Source organism: Nesoenas mayeri (assembly GCF_963082525.1).
Source record: "Nesoenas mayeri genome assembly, chromosome: 22".
Classification (NCBI taxonomy): domain Eukaryota; kingdom Metazoa; phylum Chordata; class Aves; order Columbiformes; family Columbidae; genus Nesoenas; species Nesoenas mayeri.
The window spans coordinates 2,406,899-2,429,149 of NC_137572.1; the positions used below are offsets into that span (position 1 = coordinate 2,406,899).

Consider the following 22,251-nt stretch of genomic DNA (forward strand, 5'->3'; position numbering starts at 1 on the left):
GTATCGACGAACGCATGAACCTGCATGGACGGTGAGTGACGTTTCTTTGTGTTGCATTAGGAGCGTGAGTGATGATGGAAGGATGGCGACCGGAATTCTTTCAGGTATCGAGGACACAAGAGGTGACTCCAGTTCCCATGGTCTGGTTGATCCGGGAGACGGGAAAAAGGGGTCACGTTGCCACAAAAGGGTCACGTTGGCAGACGGATCCTTGTCTGCCAAGGAGGAGCAGATTAGGACCCATCAAACCGAGTTCTCTCGAACAATGAGGCACCCAAGAGCTGATAAGCACGTTCATTCTGCTGGGGCTGAATTCAACCCGGCCCCTCGAGGTGAAAGACGATATTGTGTTAACAATTCCCCGTCTTGTCCGGTCTATAGTTGAAATGTCCTTTAATGTGGGCCAGGGGACACACTGGTCACTTTCTCACACTTGCAACATGGACATCTGGTATATCCAGTTGATCTGTAACTATTGAAGGCAGCAACTGAAATGTGTTTCCAATCAAAGCGGGGCCAGTTAGTGGCTGAAGTTTGCTCTGTCTGCCTTCTAGCAATTAAATAGCACAGGTAGGCTGTGCAAAAACACCCATGAGATCGTTAGTGAAAGAGCGTAGCCTCTGAATGCAATGGAGTTCTTTATCTCCCTGAAAAAGATACGAGAAGTAAGGGGGAAAGGAAAACAAAAAGGAGACAGAGCTCTCTCCGGAATCTATTAAAAGAGACAGATAAACGATGCAGAGCATGCGGGTAGATGTTTTTATATGGAGCGTTAGCAAGGCAATGTTCATCTGGGCTGGCCTGCGCAGGAACAACATAAACCCAGTGTTGTGTCAACAGGGTAATGAGAAAGAACACTAAAGTGTTTCTTCGCTCTGTTAAGGGGAAATGAGGCCCATGGAAGCCATGCACACCTTTTTGGGGATTACAGGGTGGCACGCAGCACAGTTACACAGAGACAGTGTGTGTGATGTGGATCGTGCCCCCTGAAAACCCTGAACCCTTTCACATATGGCAGAATTCTCCCCAGGATGCACAGCAGTAATGTGAATTTCTCATCATCAGATGGTGAAGCCAGGCAGCCTTTTTGCACCGGAGTCTCGAAGATACGCACACAACGCTCTGTTTAAAAAGCTGCTGTGCGTGAACCAAGTCCCGGCAGTGAGGAGAAGCCGGGAACGGGAGGCAGTAGGCGAATTTTGGGAGCAGTAATACTCTGGAGCACCTCTGATTAAGCTTGATATAGCTTTTCACTTTGCAGTGCTTACGTGATGTGCTGATGGCTCTAACCTTGCCAGTGCTGCTTGGGATGGAAATTTTCTGCTGAGATGCCCTTAGTGGAACAGGTTTAGCTCCGGGGCGCTCAGAATTGTCTCCTCTCCTACCCTTGAGTCGTCTGTCTCTCACTTTAGTCTCCTGGCTGTAAATCTGTGGCTGCAACATCAGTCCCAAGTGAGGCAGGAGACACATGGCAGAGCAGGAGTTAAACCAGTCTGATGCTGAACACATTCTTCATTTTCTTGTCTTCCTCCTGGGTAGCGCACACAATGGTGCCATTGTATTGGAGTGTGTGTAAATCAGGGTGTGCAAGTAACAGGATAAAGTTGTCCCGATGATGTTACAGGCTGGAGAGAGCGTGGAGATGCACTGTGGCTATTCAGCCATGACTAATGCAGCTCTCCTCTAACCTTCCAACAAGAGGCCACGTCTCAGGCCGTATCTGGTTCTTACCATGTAATACCGGCAAGGACGGACACGGGCAACGTTCACCACAGCGTGATTTATGGTCAGTAGGTCAGAGAGGTTCTCCTGCCCCTCTGCTCTGCCCTGGGGAGAACACACCTGGAATCTTGTGTCCAGCTGTGGCCCCTCAGTTCCAGCAGGACAGGGAACTGCTGCAGAGAGTCCAGCGCAGCCACCAAGATGCTGCAGGGAGTGGAGCATCTCCCGTGTGAGGAAAGGCTGAGGGAGCTGGGGCTCTGGAGCTGGGCAAGAGGACACTGAGGGGGGACTCATTGCTGGGGATCAAGATGGAAAGGGGCAGTGTCAGGAGGATGGAGCCAGGCTCTGCTGGTGACAACCAGGGACAGGACAAGGGGCAATGGGTGCAAATGGGAACACAGGAGGTTCCAGTGAAAGAGGAGAAGCAACTTGTTGGGGTGAGGGTGTCAGAGCCTGGCCCAGGCTGCCCAGGGGGTTGTGGAGTCTCCTTCTGTGCAGACATTCCAACCCGCCTGGACACCTTCCTGTGTAACCTCATCTGGGTGTTCCTGCTCCATGGGGGGATTGCACTGGGTGAGCTTTCCAGGGCGCTTCAACCCCTGACATTCTGGGGTTCTGTGTGATTCTTTCTTCTGAGGTCATGACTGGTGAAATGATGGTGCCACCACTGAGCCCTGAAAGAGGAGAGAAAGGGGCAGGCTGGAACAGGACAGGGGCACCGCTGAGGGACGACCTGATGCGTTTTGGCCAAGAACATGCAACACTGGACAACGTGCGGTTTGTCCATCCACCTGTGGGGCTGTGTGTGTGTGGAGAGGGGGGGGGGGGGGGCGCGCCCTTCTCAGAGTCACCGAGCCGCCCTGGGAGCGCCTCAGCCCTACGGGAGCCCCCAGAACTGTTCCCTGGACCCCGTGCTCTTAGCATCACTTATCAATCTCCCTTCCTGACGTCACTGCTGACGTCAGATAACCTCAGAAAACACTGTTTTGACCCGCTGGGCGGGGGGGGCGGGCGTCGCCGTCTCCATGGTAACCAGGATACCAGGATGCTTCCGCCCGGACCGTCACGTGATGTGTTGCTGTTTCCGGGTCAATGCGGGACGCGGCCAGCGGGCCTGGGTGAGCGGGGCGTTAGGGGCGGGCGGGCCGCGGGTGTCCCCCGGTTATTGTCCCCTAGTTGTTGTCCCCTGTTGTCCCTTATTGTCCCCTCTGGTCGCCGGCATCCTCTGCGGCGTGCTGCCGGAGCGGAGAAGCCGCTGTGAGCCGGGGGGGCACGGAAAGGAGCGTCACAAGGCGGTAGCTGGTCAGTTCTCCCTCACACCCATCCCGGGGCTGAGGGGACGCCGCACGGTGCTGCTGCCCGCGCTTGGGCCGCCCCCGCGGGGCGGTTTCTGGGCGATTAGTGTCGTGAAAGAGCTAGTTCCCCCCTTTTTTTATTCATTTTCAGATCCTAGATGATATCTGAAGTTCACCAATAGGAATTATTTTTCTCTTTATGTCTTTCTAATACAGCCAAGAACTGTCCATTCTGTGACTGGAAATATGTGCAGTTTTATCTTAACCCAGAAATGCTGTTTATTGGTTTCGTTGTTTGGGGTTTTTTTTGTTTATTTGGGGTTTGTTTTGGTTTGTTTCTTTTTAAATTTAAGAGGGTATATTTAGCCCCTGTTGTTATATCATCTTAAAGGAAATGGTTAAAGAAATCACCCTTGTCTTAGAAAACATTCCTGCTCAGGTCTGCCTGTGAGCAGTAACTTGACTTTAACGGCATTACTGAGAATAGGGAATAGTGGAATAGGAAAGGCTGGTCGTGTTTGTGCGTCTGTCTGTCCAGACCCCTTCAGGAATCATTTCCCTGAATCACGTCTCAGGAGAAGGACGTACCAGCTTCTTTTAGACAGATGTTTATTCTATTGTATCTGTTCCTTATGCTTTCTTTTCAAATGTGTCAAAATGCATTTGATGTGCAACTGCTTAGGCGTTCGAGTGGCCCTGGAGTTAATTAGAACGTCATTAATGATGTTATTCTCCTGAAGGGTTTCCTGTTCTCCTTAGAGCTGATAGCACAGGGGTGGTAATATTGTTCATGTCATTTCTCTCGTTCTCCTTTCAGTTCTCTCACCCGCTGGGTTTCCCGTGGATCACAAGTCAGGGTCGTGCTCCTCTTTGCAGACACTTGACGTGTTGTTTGTCACCGGGGCCACACTCTTCCAGCAGAGCATTTAATTATAGGCAACAAAGGCTGTTTGCTGACATCTTTCAAAGACCAAGCGCCTCTTTTGTGGTCCGTGCTGTCATTTAGAGGAAAAAAACAAAGTTATTTTAGGATATGAGTTCTTCCTTGTGCGGTCAGTGAGACGACACTCAGAAATGGGCACCTTGCAATTCATCCTGTCCTGCCCTTGTACAGACAGCATTCACTTGGAATGTGTCATGATTTCTTTGCATAATCCTTGCTCTCGAGCTATTGTGATTCAGAGGAGGCACGTGCGTGACAGATTATTATAGTTAACGTGAAATCGGATGAGCAGGGGAGCGGAAAAGGTCACTGCCCGCCCCTCGACGTTTTTGTCTTATGGTTTGCAAGAGTAAAGCTTGGGAAAGAAAATGCTTGTGCTTCAATGTCGAATGTGAATGTCATTAGGATTTTGTCTCTGGTCTGGATTACTCTTGTAGCTAGAAACACCATTTCTGCCTCTGGCGTGATGTTAAGGTGACTTTCTCATGTGGGTTTTCCAGCTGATGTTTGCTCAGGGCATAAAGAGGAATGGAGTTGATAGAAAAGCGACACGAATGCTTTATACATGGGGGAGTTCTGGAATTTCCAGACGGGGATGTCTGAATGTGCGTTTAGAAACCATTATCCGTCTGTCCTGCAGTGCTGAGCTCCCCAGCCACGCTGGGATGATGCTTTTCAGCCTGAAGCCTTGGCTGTCAACGCAAATTGTTCCTGTCGCATGCAGGATGTTTGAACATAGAATTAAATGCCTTGCTCCTCACACAATCTTCAGTTTGACCATCTTTTTCTCAATTCTAGATAGTGACAAAAAGTCACCAAGTTGTTGAGGGCAGAAAAAGGTGGCTTGTTTTTTCTTTTTTCAAGGAAGACCAATCCTTTAAGTCCCTGTTTGTGACATGTAAACTTTGTACATGCAGGAAACACTCGATATCGTTGCAGCCCACGATGTGGCGAGTCCTTTTTCCTGCGCTGTTCCGTTCTATGACATGTGCAGATATGGTGGGCACGTTTATCTTCCAGTTACACGAAACAGCTGCGAAATCGAATTGGCGAAACGTTATTTTTGGACCGGCCAAGTGATGTGCTCGAGAGCGTTTTGTGACGCAGCCGTTGTGTTCTCATTCTATTTTGTCTCCAGTCATGAGCACCTACGAGCCGGGTGAACGTGCAGCTGCCAAAGTCATTGCCCGTTTTACACAGGGAACAGGAGTAAGTAGTTCTGGGTGGTTTTCATGTTGAAGAATACATAGAAATAGACCCTTTGAATGATAGAAAATCTGAAAAGTAACACTATTTGTTATTTTAGGATTTATAACATACTTTTCTTGTGTGATGAATCTGTTTTGTAGATGGTATTTATTGTATTTGAAAACCATTTTGTGTACTTGAGAGGAAAGAAGTTTCACTCACCATTGTGTTTGGGTTTAGACAAAAGATTCAGGCAGTGGCCTGATTGTACAAAACCAAACCATAACCTGCTTTGCATAGCGTTTCTTTATTAATAGGGAGCTGTGGATCCTTTTTCTCTCCATCTGAGAAGCTGGTCTTGACCCAAAGTTCTGAATTAAAGTTACAGGATGAAAATATTTCCAGGCTGCCCTGGAAATGCGGTTGAGAATATCCGTGAGTACAGGAGTTGCTTTCTGCAGCCTGGGAACGGTCCTGGAAGGGCAAGGAGATACCCGTAGGGTATGCGCGTGTTTGTGGAGCTCAGGCCTGCTGTTTGATTTTGGTTTCTTTCCAGGTTTGAAATATGAGCTGTTGGACCAATAAGAAATGACCTGGCTGGTCCCTTTGTGTCCTATGTCCCCAAGGGCCACTACTGGGGGTGTTTATTAGTTGCTGATTGTTTATATGCTCTGTTTTCTGTATGAACTAGAAGTCCAAGAAGGGAGCATGGACCAGCCCAGCGGGAGGAGTTTCATGCAAGTTCTTTGTGAGAAATACAGCCCCGAGAACTTCCCGTATCGCCGTGGACCTGGTATGGGGGTGCACGTCCCCGCGACCCCCCAGGGTTCGCCTATGAAAGGTGGGGTTCTGGTTTCTTCGTTGTTCTTGCTTATGTTGAAAGACGAGTTGCCCTGAATTAACCAAAAGATAGATCGTGATGTATTAGAATGTGTTTCTTGCTGAAAAGCTGAGAGACTCGACTCTAACGAGGACAGAAAGTTGAACTAGTGATAGAAGTGGGTACTGTAAAATACAAGTTTCCCTCCCCCTGTTGTTGCCAGCCTAACAGAATCAGAATCCTGTCAAGGAAAGCTGGAAATAAACCCTCTGCAGTGCTGCGTTTTGGGGGTTCAGCAGTCTCTGGAGCTTATTTTCTTCAGAATAGTGATACTGGCTATTTTATTAGTGGCGGCAACAACATAAATTTTGGCAGAGGTAGCTTAGCCAACACACGACTCCGATGTTAGCGTTTGGTTCTTGGTTTATACACGAGATTCACATTTATCCCACCAGAACTGCCTCTTCTTTGTGTCACCTCTTGCCCATCTTGATCCGTAAGAGGAGTTTAAATTTCCGTCAGGTCCATTTGTATCATAAGCAGCCCCAAAGGGGAAAATAGCCACGGAAGTCAGCAGGATGCAGTTTACAGTAAGTGAGCTTGACAGAGGAGAAAAAGGGCCTGAGTTCAGCTCAGGATAAAATCTACCACACGTCGCTCAAAATTAACACGGACAGAAAATTGGCCTGATGGAATATTCAGTCAGTGTCCTCTCTCCTGCTCACCTGAGCTGTTTGGATGCTGAAAAGAGGGCACGTTTGTCTTAAAATGTGACCGAGAGGTGACTTAGGAGCACATCGTGACTAATGCTCCAAGTACAACATTATCTTCTAAAGAAACCAAATGCTAACGAGCCAGGAAACCTGAAAACTCAGATCACTCCGGATAATTGTGTTCTGCTAGAATCCCTTTTTAGTCGTGTAGCTGTCAAGTAGTAAGGAGAAAAGGGGCCACCTTTTCAGGAAGAAGCTTGGTGTTAAATTTTAACAGGTTTTGATACTCCGCAGAGATAGGAGAGCTGTGTTGTGTGTGAAAGAGTGCAAGACTCATGCCGAAATGTGGATTTGTAGTGTTGGAATGGTTTCCTGTTACAAATCCACAGCATTTAGCTTTGTCTTGACCCCAGCAAATCAGGGTGTGATTGAGATCCACACCCTTTGTGAAACAGCCGTGAGGACATTGACCTGCTGAGGACATTGACCTGCGCAAGAAGGAATTAGAGCAAAAACAAAGCAGGAACATAAAAGGCTGAATAGAGACCTAAGTTTTTCCAGGGTGTAAGAACGCTAAACATTCCACATGGTTCAAAAGGGAAAGCTTAGAAAAGAAATGGATTGTTTTTGCTATTCCTGACCCAAAGTGGGCTAAATATAAGAGAATAAGGTCAGCCTAGTCCTGTTTCCTATCTGCACCAGCAGATGCCTGGGGAGGAGCATAAATTCTGGCAAGAACTGATATCAGACAGACTATAAACCACAAAGGACCGTGTGTAAATTGTGGGCTGACTGGTCGATCTGTTCTTTTGCCGAATGTCACGTCTGTTTGTGCTTCTGCGGCTGAGCGATGTGACGGTGACCAGAGGGCGTCTTCTCTTTTCCCTCGTTTCAGATCGGCTCAACCTGCCCAGCGTGCTGGTGCTGAACAGCTGCGGCATCACCTGCGCGGGGGATGAGAACGAAATCGCTGCCTTCTGTGCTCACGTGTCCGAGCTCGATCTTTCTGACAATAAACTGGAAGATTGGCACGAGGTAAAGCATTCACATGTGCATCTTCCTGAATAACTTTGGTGGCTCTTACTACAAATGCGAACTCATTGCAGGTTACAAGAGTACTTTGTTCATTTAAAGGGGAGAGATTTCCATTTTGGTGGCTTCATTTTCATCTTTGGAGCTGATGCTTATTTACTTCAGCAATAAGTGTGATTAATTTAACCCATTTGACTCCATTTAATTAATGACTTGTGATCTTGGCCTGTGGGTGACAAATATATGTTTGTTTTTTATTATTGTGCAAAGCACCAGAACCGTCATTTCTAACATCAAGAGGTTAATAAGAAGTGTAGTTTTCAGCAGAGTAAGAAGTAATGGGAGTTTGCCACTGATTCCATGATGCTGAGCAAGGATTTATTCTCTCTTGGCTTTTGTTTCCCTATCAGCAAAGCAGGTTTAATAACCTTTACCTCCAAGGATATTTCCGAGGCCTCGTTAATGAATGTTAAATGCTATTGTAAAATTCTCTGAAGTGCTTAGATGAATTATGCAAGATAAATGCGCTGTAATACGAGTAAAACAGTGGCAATCTGTTCAAGTGTCGTTACCAGTTCTCCATTGGCTTACGCTCTGGTTTTGTGGCGATAGTGTTTATTGTTGAAAATACATGGAAAAGAACGGGACGTGCAGCATAAAAACTACCATGTGTTTCTGTTGCATGAAACTCCTGTGTCTGAAAACAGGTGGAGAACACAGTGTTTGCAGAACTGTCCCATCTCCGGCACAGGGGCTGCGAAGCCAGAAGTGGGATAGGTTTCCTTGTTCCCTTTATTTCCTCATTAGCCTCGGTGGATGGGAAAGGGACCTTAGGCTTGTCTGTTGAGATTAAAGCCACCTGCAACAGATAAGTATCCACCCAGCTCTTAAAACTGCCAGTGATGGGGATTCCAGATCCCCAGGTGGCCTGTCCCATGCTTAGTTAATAACCCCATCGCATAAACTACGTAACTTTAGTCTCCCGTGCTGCAATTTAAGCAGGAGCGTTCATCGCTGTTCCTTACGCAACAGCCTTTTATACCCACGAAGAAGAGCTTTTGTGTCTCCTTTTCCAATATTAGCGTAACGCTGAAACAATCCACTTCTCCCAGTCGCCCATCATAGGCCGCTTTTTCTAAACCCTGTGTTGGTGTTGTTGCCCGGATGTCGTTCCGGTTTGTCCGCTTCATTCCTAAGGCACAGCACCCAAAACCTGGCAACGCCTAAGACAAGGTGTGAAGTCTAATTACCTCCAGTTCACTTAATCATCATAAGAGGACTACAAATTGATCATCTAAATAACCTGTTTCCATATCCTTCTGTGTATTAGCAGTATCTAGGTCAGCACCTACCCCGATCACACATGTATCCCATTCTGCAGAGCTGTAGAGTTGACGTCTCGGGCTTTTCTTTTTCTCGCTCTCTCTCCCTTCCCTCTCTGCTGCTTTGCCTTCAGGTGCACAAAAAGAGAAGCTAACCCCAAGCAGAGTTACCTGAACACTTGGATTGATTATAAGCTGCTCTTTTCTAGTGGAATTGAATAAGAAATTCACTGCATGGGTACAGGGAACTTCTATCTGTCTTTTCTGGGAGCTCTGGGGAGCTGAGCGGGTGATCAGGGTGTTGGCCGTGAACTCAAGACGTGCCCATTGCTCCGAGTTTAAAGAGGGGTACGGGGTGCTGGGTGGTGCTCGGCATCGAGGTGGATTTTACCACCTCTCCCTAGAGACCAGCTGCCTCTTATCAAGCTGCTTGGAGAGTGGAATTAAATGAACTGTTGAGAGGAATGAGCAATAAACCAATCAATCTACATCAGTGAATAGCTGGAGTATGAATTACAGGTAGTTATCCAGAAAGCTGCTTTTTTTCCCCATATCATTTCTTCAGCTTGTGGTGATTCCGAAGGAACTTCTTTAAGGAGAGGGGATATTATGGCACAAGGTCTGATTACTGCCTGATATACATTTCTTTTTTTATCTTTTTTTTTTCCTCCTCGCTTAGGTCAGTAAAATTGTGTCCAACGTTCCCCACTTGGAGTTTCTAAACCTGAGTTCCAACCCTCTCAGTTTGTCCGTTTTAGAGCGAAGGTGCGCTGGGTCTTTCGCTGGTGTTCGCAAACTCGTGCTCAACAACAGCAAAGCTTCCTGGGAAACGGTCCACACGATCCTGCAGGAGTTACCAGAGTAAGCATCATCGGGAGAGAAAGAGGGAATTTCTTCCTTTGGGAGCTTAGAAACTGGCCAGGTGAATGCTTGAGATTGTCTTGTGTGGGTCATCTTGACCAGATCTAAATACCAGAGGCAGGTCATCACCCTCACAGTGTAGGAGGTGACACGTTTTCCTTTGAGTCACCACGGAACAACTGGGGCAGCACTTACCTGTATTAACAGCTTTTGAATGGAACATAAGCCTGAGGGTCTGGCTGCTTGTCAAGTCATATTTCAGCGTGCTTTTTTGTGCAAAAGTGCTGATTTCTGTGGCTTGGCCGCGGTCCACCTTGGCAGTGGTGTTCTGCTTCCGCAAGTGTCCTCTGTGGCTTCCCTTTGATTACAGATTCCTTTTGGTGTGGCTTTGCAAGCGGACATGGTGACAGCAGTATGTCCTGCTTGGCCGACGTGTGCTTCCCTGGGATTAGGAGAGATAGTTTAGTTGTTGGAAAAATTAACAGCACGTCACCTGTGTTGTGTAAAAACACCTTTTAATAACGAGTGGTGAGCACTGAAGAGCAGGTACCGATCACCTTTGCAGTTTGGTTGGCGGCTTGCTGGGCACAAATGTGGAACACCACAGTATCTGTTACACGATTAATGCTGGGAGGCTTGAGAAGGGCCTTGAGGTGTTTTTAATCTGTGGGGGATATTTACGGATGAGAGCAGAGGCATAGTAGAAACACTCCAAGGGTCTTCTCTACACCAAGGTTTCAAATTGCATAAGAGATATCACAGAAGGTCCTGTTAGAATCACATACGCATGTCCCTGTATCTAGAGAGCAGCCTTTTCTCGGTGTTGAGATGACGATTCGATCTTTCTCCCCCTGCAGCTTGGAGGAGCTCTTCCTGTGCCTTAATGACTACAAAACAGTGTCTTGTTCTCCGGTTTGCTGTCAGTCTCTCAAGTTACTCCACATAACCGACAATAATCTTCAAGACTGGACTGAAATTCGGAAACTGGGAATTATGTTTCCATCACTGGACACACTTATCCTGGCCAACAACAACCTCACGACCATTGAAGAGTCAGAAGATTCCCTAGCGAGGCTGTTCCCCAACCTGCGATCCATCAATTTGCACAAGTCAGGTGAGAGCCTGGAAGCAGGACGAGGCTTTTTGTTCTCAGCACAAGCGACAGTGATTGATCGGCGTCTCTCCTCCTGAGTTTCTAAACCTTAAACATGCTTGTTTTGTGCTCTTTGGGACGGTCGCTGTGTGGGCAGAGCTGTGAGTAGCCTGCAGAACCAGAAAGCTGTTGAGAAATGTTATGTTGGAGTCCAGTTTCCTAATGGTGCTAATGCAGGGCCACGCAAGCAGGTGAGCTGAAGTGCATTGAGCTGAAGAATGTAGCGTTAGGAGGGCAAAACAGGCAAGAAATCAGTTCACCTGTCTCTGTGGCCTTCACCTGCAGCTTTTGGTAGTTTGTCGTTATCTAAAAGATGACTCAGAGTAGCATGGCCTGGCAGTTATTCAAAACGAGCTGGCACAGGATTTTACGTTAGTAGTTTCCCTCTGTTTCCTGTTCCTGCCTCAGGTGCTTCTGGCTGGAGAAGGATAAATAAACGTCTGGCAGTGGAGGGGATGAAAGGATCCCACTTGCCTTTTATTCCCTGTTTTATCTTGGGTAAAACGAGCGTATGTGTAGGTACGTGGCGTGTGAGGGCTGAGCATCCACCAGCAAAAGCTGTTTGTCCTCTGTGCTCGGTTGTTAGAAGCTCACCACAAGTTCTACTCCAGTTATACTCAGCCCCGGGGGATTTTCAGCCAACACTCCAGAAGGAGAAGCAGCATTTGGTGTATTGGGAAGGGCACCAGGAGAGATGGAGCTGCAGGGCAGGTCGTGTTTGAGACGACACGTACGCCAGAAGTTCTGCAGGCACGCTTAATGCATCCTCATCTTCCGTTCTTTACGGCTTTATATGCTGTGCAAGCAATAGGTGTTAGACAAGGTACAGGGATCTTTATTAACATGCTCTACAGTGTAAGCATCAAGGAATCCCTATAATAAAAGCTTAATGTTAACTAGAGGAAGGAAAGCCTGTTAAGCTGAATTTGAAAGCACTGTCTGGTTGAGGAGCAAGCGCTCTTGCGGTGAGTAGTTTTGCAATGCTGATGCCAGGTATTTAAGAAGTGTGGATTCAGTCTTGCATTTTGATGTTTTGGGGGCTGAAAGTCAAGCAGAAATCCTCTTAAGCATCAGTGACCTTGGCAGAGGTGTTTGGGTGCCATGATACCTAGAGGAGTTTTGTTTCTGCTCTGAGAAGAGCCTCTTCTGAGTCGCGATTGGGACACGGTTTGGGCTTGAACGTGGCTTTTCCTGACAGCCCTAGCTCACGTCAGACCCCTGCTTTGGTTTGAGCCGATAATTTGTCTGGTTTTATTTTTGTTTCATGTTTTCTGTCTTGTGCGGGTGAAGCTGTTGAATGTTGTTCAGCAACGCCCATTTTCTAACTCACGTTGCCAGTGTGTGCGTCAGGAACAGCCATCGGAAAAGCATCGCGGTAAATGCTTTGCATTCGCAGCAAACGGAAGCGAAGACAAGTGGTGTTGATCTTGCCATGTAATCAGGGCTGTACTGCTGTTCAATCCTCAGATTTTTTCATTTTACCCTCTCTGCTTGCCTTATTATCCCTAATGTCAGGGCTTGAGGGGGCTGAAATTGAGTTAAAGCCTTTTTCATTAGATGGCTGGGTGGCTTCTGGGACTGTTTTCTTGTCGGGTCATGGGTGGAAATGAGACCCAATGTGTGCAAGGTAGAGCCATTTGCTGGCTATTTAGCGATTCCTAGAATGACAGAAGTCATGGTGACTTTAATACAACTTCAGGCAGCGTCCCTTTGTAGGTGCAACCGTCATAACTGGTGCTAGTGAGGCCAAAGACCGAATGGGCCATAAAACACTAAGCTCCCTAATCAGCCTTGGAGATGATCCTTCTAGACTTACAAAACAGGAGAGAATTTAAACTGCTCTTGTATTGCAAGCAACCGAAGTAGATTTTCTTACAGCACATCGTGAGCAAAAAGCTGACTTCTCAAAGGAGCAGCAGCTGACGCTCGCCTGTCACGTATGTTCTTTGTGTCTGATGATCTCGGATACATAACGTATTGTCTGTGTTTGTTTAAGCGAGTCTTTTCTTCTGAGCAGGTCTGCATTGCTGGGAAGACATTGACAAGTTAAATTCTTTTCCCAAGCTGGAGGAAGTGAAATTGCTGGGAATCCCTTTGCTGCAGTCCTACACCACCGAGGAGCGCAGGAAGCTGCTAATAGCCAGGTCTGTTGTTTGTTGTTTCCACTCAGCAGGAGCGTGACATGGCAATGAACGGCTGGGTAACTGCAGGAGGAGCCTGTTAGGAGATAGGGTTTTGTATGAATTCACCGCTCAAAAATAGTTGAGCTTTTCTGTTGCTGTGTGGGAACGCAGGAGTAGTGGAAATATTAAGTAAAACTTCTCTACTTGTCGGAGAATTTTTGAGTCTCACATGCGATGCATGCATGAAAACGCTTAGTTTTGAATGCGCTTGGAGAAACCACGTGGAACTTGAGGGGACCAAGGTGTCAGCTACGCCTGGTGATGATGTTGTGGCACTTTTGATGGTGACTGTCTTGTTGATCCCCTTGCCTGGGTTTCCCGTCTTGCTGACTATATTTCTGGGTGTCTGCACGCAGGTTGCCGTCTATCGTCAAGCTCAATGGAAGCATCGTTGCCGATGGGGAGCGGGAGGACTCGGAGCGGTTCTTCATCCGATATTACATGGAGTTCCCGGAGGAGGAGGTCCCGTTCAGGTGGGGTTTCTTTGTCATGGAGCAGAGAGCAGCAAGGCAAAAGGAAAATTGAATGAACAAATGATGTTACATGGGAAATCTGGGCTAGCTGTTCCATGAACAAAACCATCCCTCGCCTTCCTCCTGTCTTGCCTTCCTCAATCTGTTTCAGTTAATGTCGTTATCCTGGAGTGTAGTCTGATGACTTGTAGAATCACTTCTGAGTCTAATTTAGTCTTCAAGTGTCCGCGTCAAGTGCCATTAAACAACATGACCGTTCAGTTCATGATCTTCATTGCTCGCTGGCCTCCCCGATGGCTGGCTTCAGAATCCACCCGTGTTTGGGGGTCCCCAAAAGCCAGTACAGATCGTGCTCTCCGGTGCCAGGCCAGGGCGTCTAATTCTGTTGACCATCTGCTGTGCGGAATGTGACTGGCAACGGGAAGCTGTCCCCTCACTTTCAGGCTCGCAAATCACGAGCCTGATGGCTTTTCTTTGCCAAAAAACTATGCCCGATGATCCGTTAATCTTGGTAAACTAATGAACTTAGGCAGATGCTGTTCAATCCATATCTTCTCCATGCCAGCATCTACTTACTGCTTCTTAATAGGCTGAGGAAGGGTCACGGAGCATCGAGTCACTGCATTTATGCGGCTTTTGCCCTAGAACACTCTGCGCTTTTCAGACAACAAAGCTTCGTAGCCCTTTCTTTACAGAAAGGGGGTAGGATGAGTGTTTGTGTCTGGCCAGAGCTTCTTCCAGCTTAACTCTTAGGCAAAATATCTTTTGTTTTTCGAAAGCGTTGCGCATCTGACCTGCCAATACCATAAGGGCACAGGAAGGCTGCAGTGGGGAACAAGGGCACGACGTTTTGGATGAATACTAATAGGTCCAGCAATTATACTATTTGTTAAAGGCGTACTCGGGTCAGTCCGGAGGCGAAAGGTGCTAATGTAGTCAGGGAGAAAAGACAGCTGGTGATCCCTCTTGTGCCTTTTTCTGAGGACAAGTCCTGGCTTGTAATTTTAGAAGCCCTTGAAGCGGAAAAATTGAAAGAAATATTGGAAGGGATAGCAGAAGAGGTGGAGAATGCAGATGAGGGGAAGGGGAAACCGGGACAGCGAGCTCGTGGCACTGCTCCCTATGGGGATTCTTTCCCGTTATGCTTTATTTCGATGAAAAGTGGTTTGTGTCTCTGCATTCATGGCTCGAGAAGGGGAGAATAGGGGGCAGCTGAGCCAACAGCTGTCCCGGACCCCTATATTCTCGAGAAGGTCACAGTGGGGTGCAGCTTTAGACACACGTGATGCTACAGTAGGACAGGGGCTGTGCGTACCCACAGTTACACTGCACTTCATGCAGCCGGGGTCGCTTTCCGGGTGGGAGCTCCTGTAAGAAATGACCAATATCATCCAAAAAAGCTGCGCTGATCTTGACCGATACGCTGGCTCGATGCTATTTTGGTAAGATACAGGAGAATTACCTCCCCCTCTGGTTTCTCAACCTTTAAATGCTGTTACTGCCCTTTTTGTGGTCAATGGGCTTTTTGTCTGAATCCCTTCATCTGTGCAGCGTTTCCAAGAGACTTGTGCAGCTACTAAAGAGGGTTGTTCTGTTCGGGAGGAGTTTTGTGCCACCACAGACTGTTTTCTAACGAGGCTGCAGATGGCCGAGAGCGTCCCTAGTGCCCAGGGCCGGGTTTCAGCCCTTGTAGGAAGGGAAGCCTGGTGTTCTTTGCAGAGGGATTTTGTGTTTGTAGCTAAAGCTTCCCCGTCTTTGCTCCCAAATCCGACGCGGTGTCTCCGAAGGTGGTTTGTAATTAGAATCTAACCAGGACATGCCGTTGCTGGGGGTATGGCATCTGCATTGCAGTGCTGCCTCAAGCCGGGGAAGAAGACAAACTCAGGCATGGCAAACTTAGGAGTTTAAGTTAACTTATGAGGTTTATCGTGCGATAAGCGAATGGCACGCTCTGTCACGACAAACCCCTGCTTGAACCGTGTGTCTTCACGGTCCGCCGCTCAAATGCACCAGAAAGGGAGGGAAATGGCAAGAATGATTTCTCTTCGGCGATGCCGTGGGTTAGAAAGGAGTGTACAATCCGATATTGACTGTCTTCCTGAGTGATGTCTTTGTGTCTGTTGGTTTTTAATGAGCCCTCTGCTCGGCTGGTCTGCTGTTTATCTGCAGAGTATCAGAGACGCTGTTAGCCAGGCTCAGTTCTTCAGCATCCTCTGCTCTGGCAGCCGGCGTCTGATTATGAAGGTCTCCAGGGTGCCTATTATCGGGGTACAAAAGAACCGTATGAGCCGTGTGCCTTCGCCCTTATTGATTCGAGGGAAGCCAGTCATCCAGGCTCCCAGCATCCCTTGCAAAGCTTGTTCTGCACATGAAAAAATTTAGGACAACATTCCCTGACCCTCCGCATGTTTACAGCACGCATTTGGGCAATCTTAACCCTCTCATGGTGCTTCTCTCTCTCAGCTTGCTTGGAATTTGTCCCCCCCTTCCCTGTTCACTGTAGTTTCCTTCAGCGCATGAATCGTGGCAGCACTTCTGATCAGAATGTGAGAAATCGTTGCGGGTCTACAGCAACGCAATCCTCCCCGTTGGCGACACGTTGGCGAGCCCTCGCTCGTACGGCGGGTAAATCTGAGGAGCGCGTCGTCTCCTCTGAGCACTAATGGCTTTTCCAAATAGACCAGCGTGATCCTATCACCCGGGCGACTGTGAGAACGCGGTACCAGCCTACCCATGGCCCTCTGCTCCGCTGAGGTCTCGTTTTGCCCGTGAGACTGGGGAAATCCTAGTGCGTTGTGGCCCTTACCTCATTTCCCCGCAGACAGAGGCCCTGCTGTTCTCCAGGAACATTCCTGCCTTCAGCAGGACTCCCTGGGGTCACCCAGCCTGCCAAGTCCCATCATCTCTCGACAGGGGCCGTGACACGGCACCGATCGCATTCAGCTCGGGCTCGGATGGGGAACAAAAAGAGCTCTTTGTAGAGCGCGTACCGGAGGGCCTCTGAAACGTTACCTTTTCTCAGCACTCCCGATCTTTGTCGTTCCAGTCGCATTGTGGTTTTGTGGCCGTTTTGCCTCTTTCCCAGCCAGGCAAGGGAGATGCTACTGAAATTCCCATGTAGTTTTAGAGGAGGTGTGAAGGATCAGTCAGCGAGATCACAGAATGTCAGGGATTGGAAGGGATCTCAAAAGATCATCCGGTCCAATCCCCTCTTTGTTGTCCCCTTTTTATTGTCACCTTTCAAACCATGCAGCAGCTCCCCCTGATTCGGTGATCCCGTGTAACATTTGGGACCCAGACAGCAGGAATGTCTGAAATTTGCTCAGACTGTGAAGCCACAGATAGACTGAGCGCCGTATCCTTTGTGCAAGCAGTCACTGTGCTCTCCATGCACGTGTTTGTATTTTGCAGCCTTGGGTGATCGCAGCTAAAATGGGATGGTATAACATGAAACAGATTGTGAGACGTGCTTTGACGGTACAAGCAACCGAACCGTAACTCCGGGCTTGTTTGGCTTTTAGGTACCACGAGCTGGTCACCAAGTACGGGAAGCTGGAGCCCTTGGCCGTCGTGGATCTTCGGCCGCAGAGCAGCGCGAAGGTGGAGGTTCACTTCCAGGATAAGGTGGAAGAGATGTCGATCCGGCTCGACCAGACTGTGGCAGAACTGAAGAAGCACTTAAAAACTGTAGTGCAGTTGTCAACGAGCAACATGCTGCTCTTCTACTTGGACCAGGAAGCTCCTTTTGGTCCCGAGGAGCTGAAATCCAGCTCGCGAGCGCTGCATTCCTACGGCATTCGGGATGGAGATAAAATTTACGTGGAGCCCAGAATGAAATAGCCTCTTTCGAGCCTGTGAGTGCACGCGCGTGCACAGCCCTTCCTTCCCCCACACACATGCATTAAGGAGTTTTTGCAAGGTTTTTCTTTCGGTCGGTTGGTTGAGGTTTGGTTGTGTTTCTGTAGCAGGTGATTTCTTGGCCCGGAGGGAGAACCATGCCCGCCATCCACTGCAGGTGGCCTTGAGGTGACAATTGACTTCGCCGCGTGTGTTTCAGTGTGTGCAGTACCTTGATGTTTTTTTCGATGCTCCGGTATACTCGTGATTTGGCATGAAAGGTCAGTTGCTCAAGCTAAAGAATGCCAGGGTCCATAGGGCAGAAGATAGCTCGGTGCCAAATTTGATCTGTTTTCTTTCTCTCTCTGTGTTTTTGAGGTTTTGACCTAGCTATCTTACTGCAGCTCGAGCTTGCTCAAGTGTTCTTTTGCAACTGGGTGCTGTCTCAACCTTTTGTCGCGCTCGAGTTCACTGTAAAGATCTAAACCAGTATTCCGCTTGATTCAGAGCTCAGGTACTTAGTGCATCCACTGAACTCCACTGGTTTGGTTTGTAGGAGTGCACAAAATGGGGGAAGGAAAGAGACCTTATTAGAAAGAGACCATTTATTTTTAAAACGTGCGCTCTATATCCTTTTCTGATTTGTGGGAAAAGCTGCCGTTTCGTCTCAGCCAGTGTAGCACTGGCAGTCTGGAGGCGAAGGGCCCCTTGCTGTGCATGTCACCAAGTGAATTTTGGAAAGCAGTGGATGGGCATTGCGTTGGAAGGGCGTTTAGAGCCACAGGTCCAAAGCGGTTGAAGACCAGATTCCCCCGTTACCCATGAATCATCCCTGTGATGCTGAGGAGATCATCCCGTAGGCACTTAACGTGTACCAGTTAGTGCTGGAAGCGGAACGGCTCAAATCGCTCTCCTGGAAGAGAGAATAAAGTTGAGAAGAGGAGACTGAGGGGTGACTCATTGCTGGGGATCAATATGGAAAGGGGCAGTGTCAGGAGGATGGAGCCAGGCTCTGCTGGTGACAACCAGGGACAGGACAAGGGGCAATGGGTGCAAACGGCAACACAGGAGGTTCCAGTGAAAGAGGAGAAGCAACTTGTTGGGGTGAGGGTGGCAGAGCCTGGCCCAGGCTGCCCAGGGGGTTGTGGAGTCTCCTTCTGTGCAGACATTCCAACCCGCCTGGACACCTTCCTGTGTAACCTCATCTGGGTGTTCCTGCTCCATGGGGGGATTGCACTGGATGAGCTTTCCAGGGCCCTTCAACCCCTCATATTCTGTGATGAAGTTTGTGTTTATTGCACCAGAAATACAACCAAGCACTTTCCCCAGGGTCCTGGCTCCCTGTTTAGGGTCCAAACGTGTTGGATAACGTGTTGGCTCGGAGCAGTTTCCACAAGATGAGTTACAAAGCAACTAGACTTAATGTAAAGCAGGTTTTCACTATCTATATTATCTTCTCCCCACATGCACCTTGTAGGAGTCGCGTGCCACTGCTTAAAATAGCCCCCATTTTCTACTGAATCCTTTGCAATGAAACCCTCCTTCCTTTATACCTCGTTTCACTTTCCTGCATCCTCCCTTGCTCCTCTGTCCTCCCGACACGTTGAAGACTTTGCAGAATTCCTACTTAGAAGCAGCCGCATCGAAGTTTCCGAAGCTGCGCAGTGAGGGCTCTGGTTACACGTGAACTCCTGACCTTAATTTTGCAATGCTCCCTTACCCCACGTGCACTTTCTTGCCCTGGATGCTTTTGTCCACATCCCCGAGCTCCTTTTCTATTCTTGGAGTGGTGTGTTTCTCTTCATATTTTCTCTAGATGGCGGGGTGGGTTAGGATAGGGAGGGGATGAAATATTAACTCATAGTCTTCAGGTTCAGGATGCGGGGATTGTTTGGAGGGGAGTAGTTCTGCATCCGGAGTAAGGATTAAAAATGGGAGGATTTAAGACAAGTTAGTAATTTGTGCCTCATCCCCCTGCCAAAAATGTCAGCGTCCTGGCGCCGTCGAGATGAGCGATGGGAAACGGAGCCAGAACTCTTAAGCCAACACTTCTGTATGATATATACATACGTATGCATAGGAAAAGTTGTGTTTAATAAGATATTTTGTTATAAAGCAAACAAAGTTTTATGAAGATATGGTTGTTTAATATTTGAAGCCTATTTCTCCCTTTGCCCTCCAGCTGCGCTGCAACAGGTCAGTGACCGATGGGGATGCAAATTATCTCTGACCTAAATCTGTAGAGCAGTAATTGCCTGTGTGGGTGTATTTATGGCATTGAGATGCTGTAACTATTGACCAGCTTCCTCAGCACAATTCAATGTCTCGCTTTCAGGGGAGGAAATAAACCAAGACCATTAAAGAACTGAATGGGGTGTTAAAAAAGACCCGAGTACATATTTTTTGCACCACTCGAAGGTTGTTTCTGGACGCCACGCTCAAGGTGTTCTCAAGCTCTCATGGGCTGGAAACCAAAACTCTTGGTCAGCCTCCCAGGGAGAAAGAGTCACGTCCAAAAACCGGATGCGTCCAGGCGATAGACTTTGAAAAGCAGGGCTAAATGCTGCACAATAGATGTGGCAAAACATCCCAAGTTGGCTTGTTTTCCTCCAGCAAAACCTTTTGGGAAAGGGTCTTGTGTGCACTGTGTCACCGGTGAACAGGGGGGTTTGGCCTGAGAAGGTCCTGGGAGGGTTTGATGTAAATGGGTGCGGTGCCACGAGGGGCTGCGTCCCGGTGTTACCGGCATACACCCGCTTTAGTCACCCTCTCTGGGTCTGTCGCGTTCCTTTGAGGAAACAGAATAACTTTGCAAGCTTTTGGGTCATTTTGTCAAGAACACCTTGTTTTTTAGTGCTAGCTCACGCATAGAATTCTGCACAGCGGGCAAAGCACCCGGCTCAGACGGACCGGGCCGACAGCTCTATACCAAAGTGTGCTCAGATTAGATGTGTTTTTGGACACGTTCCTATCGAATATCCACATTTTGAGCAGATATTTCAGGCCCATCGCTTAACCGGCGATGTTATAAATACGTGACCGTCCTCTGTTCCCTGGGGTGGGATTTGTAACCACATCTGCTGGGATTTACGCGCAGATGACGGTGCGGCCCGCGGTTGCTCGGAGGAACCTCACCTAATGGTGCTCGTTGCTTCTGGCGTTAGTTTTGCCCTAAACGGCTCTGCAATAAGAACCTCGCTTGCCGGTTTTGCTCGTAAATGAGATTCTCTAGATTCTGCTCGTCTGCAGATTTGAAAATGCAAAAAGAAAGCAGCCCAGAGGCTAAAATATGTATTCCTGCCTCATTTCAATGTGGCGCTTGTGCGGGCGGGAGAGACACCTTCCCCGGGGCAGCGTTAGAGGGAACTCAGCCACTTCGGGCCTTCGCCTCTGTGATTGCTTTTCCGCAGTTACTGGAAGCTTCAAATATAATTGAAACATGAAGATCTATTCTCGCTCTCTGTTAATGTAATTTTAAAGGAAAAAGGAAGAACTGTAAGTCCGCCTCATTTTTTATTCTCGCCCGTCTCGCGGGGAACATACTTTCCGCTCTCGCAATTTGCCTTTGGTTTGCTTGCAGACTTAGCAGTTGGAATTCAGGCCAAATAGGTAATTGGTTTGGATCGGTTCAATAAACTTCTGTAAGTTTTTACACGGTAAAAAGTGTCCTGAGTTTTGCGCTTTTGTGTTCCCCGAAGCGAAACGTTTCCCTTTGACCGGCACACGTCACTGCGCGACGGGAGCACCCCTGCCCTACGAAGGGAACGTCTTCCCCAAAGAGACAGCGAAGCCTCATCAAACCTCATCAGTGTAGACGTGCCCAGCACGAGCAGGACCGGAGTATTAAGGTGACAAACCTAATTTCACCAGTTTTCTCATTCTTAGAAAAGACAATGAGTCGATTGATTTTCCTGTGGCAGGTAATGTTTAAATCTGTATGGGAGGGAAAGGAAGAGCCAAGGTGCATGGAAGGGCAGGCTAGGTGTAACCTGCCCCTGGAATATCAGCGCTTTATAATCCCCCTGCCCTCCTCAAGGAGTTATTGAAAAGGGAAAAAGTAAATTTAAAACATAAAAAATAAAGCAAAGCCATTCCTGGAGGGTAAAGAGAAGGATTTGCTGATGCCCTGATGTACCGAAAGGAACTGCGAAGGTAAGACCCAGCGCTTTGGGGGTGACTTTACTAAACACGCATCTAGGGGCGCTGGGGTGATGGAAAAATGGGGGTTTAGGTGCTTCTTGCGTCCCTGTCCTCAATCTGTTCCTGACGGGAGGGGAGCGCTGGGTAAGTGTTTCCTCTTCCACCTGTAAAAGCAGAAGCTACAGAAAGTAAAGCAAGACTTGGATGGAAAAGTAACTCCATTGAACGGCTGGGGTGCTGCCTTTAAGCCTAGCGCAGTTTAATGCTAATCCTGTAACATTATATAGATGGGGCTTTTTTTTTTTCACTTACACAAAGGAGGAAGGGGCTCAATTCTTCTTTCTTTTCCTTCAGCGAAAAGCGATGCTGCGCAACACAAGGGTGAGCTCCGGCTCGCTGGCATTGCCATCTGAATCCAGCTCAAAGGAGCGAGCTTTTGGGGAAGAAAGAGGCCTCTCTCCCTCTCCAACCCAAATCTGATCTCCAGATTAGCTTGCTGGTTATCAGCAGAGGTTGCGATTGCAACTCAGCCTGGAACAGCATTGAAGAAAACGGGCTTTTCAATTGCG

The 22,251-nt window shown here is 48.2% G+C and overlaps 1 protein-coding gene across 2 annotated transcripts; it reads left to right on the plus strand.

The window, feature by feature from the left end:
• The first annotated feature begins 5,035 nt into the window (after positions 1 to 5,035).
• On the plus strand, positions 5,036 to 22,152 carry TBCEL (tubulin folding cofactor E like). Of its 2 annotated transcripts, XR_013923154.1 has the most exons (10): positions 5,036 to 5,169; positions 5,840 to 5,989; positions 7,577 to 7,716; positions 9,715 to 9,896; positions 10,754 to 11,010; positions 13,067 to 13,193; positions 13,589 to 13,705; positions 17,227 to 17,559; positions 21,241 to 21,390; positions 22,037 to 22,152. XR_013923154.1 is itself a non-coding variant. In XM_080357824.1 (8 exons), the coding sequence occupies exons 2-8, from the start codon at positions 5,857 to 5,859 to the stop codon at positions 17,543 to 17,545; spliced, it is 1,275 nt and encodes a 424-aa protein (XP_080213950.1). In that variant the 5' UTR covers positions 5,036 to 5,169; positions 5,840 to 5,856; the 3' UTR covers positions 17,546 to 19,405. The 2 variants fall into 2 exon arrangements, 1 of the variants encoding a protein (XP_080213950.1); XM_080357824.1 differs by lacking the exons at positions 21,241 to 21,390; positions 22,037 to 22,152 and having other exon boundaries at positions 17,227 to 19,405.
• The last annotated feature ends 99 nt before the right edge of the window (positions 22,153 to 22,251 follow it).

What these genes read in the sequence shown, in the direction of transcription:
- TBCEL (XM_080357824.1), top strand. Translation starts at nt 5,857, where the DNA reads ATGGACCAGCCCAGCGGGAGGAGTTTCATGCAAGTTCTTTGTGAGAAA. An exon ending in AACTGGAAGATTGGCACGAG is followed by an intron (nt 7,717 to 9,714) that starts GTAAAGCATTCA and finishes CTCCTCGCTTAG; the next exon opens with GTCAGTAAAATTGTGTCCAA. An exon ending in GAGGAGGAGGTCCCGTTCAG is followed by an intron (nt 13,706 to 17,226) that starts GTGGGGTTTCTT and finishes TTTGGCTTTTAG; the next exon opens with GTACCACGAGCTGGTCACCA.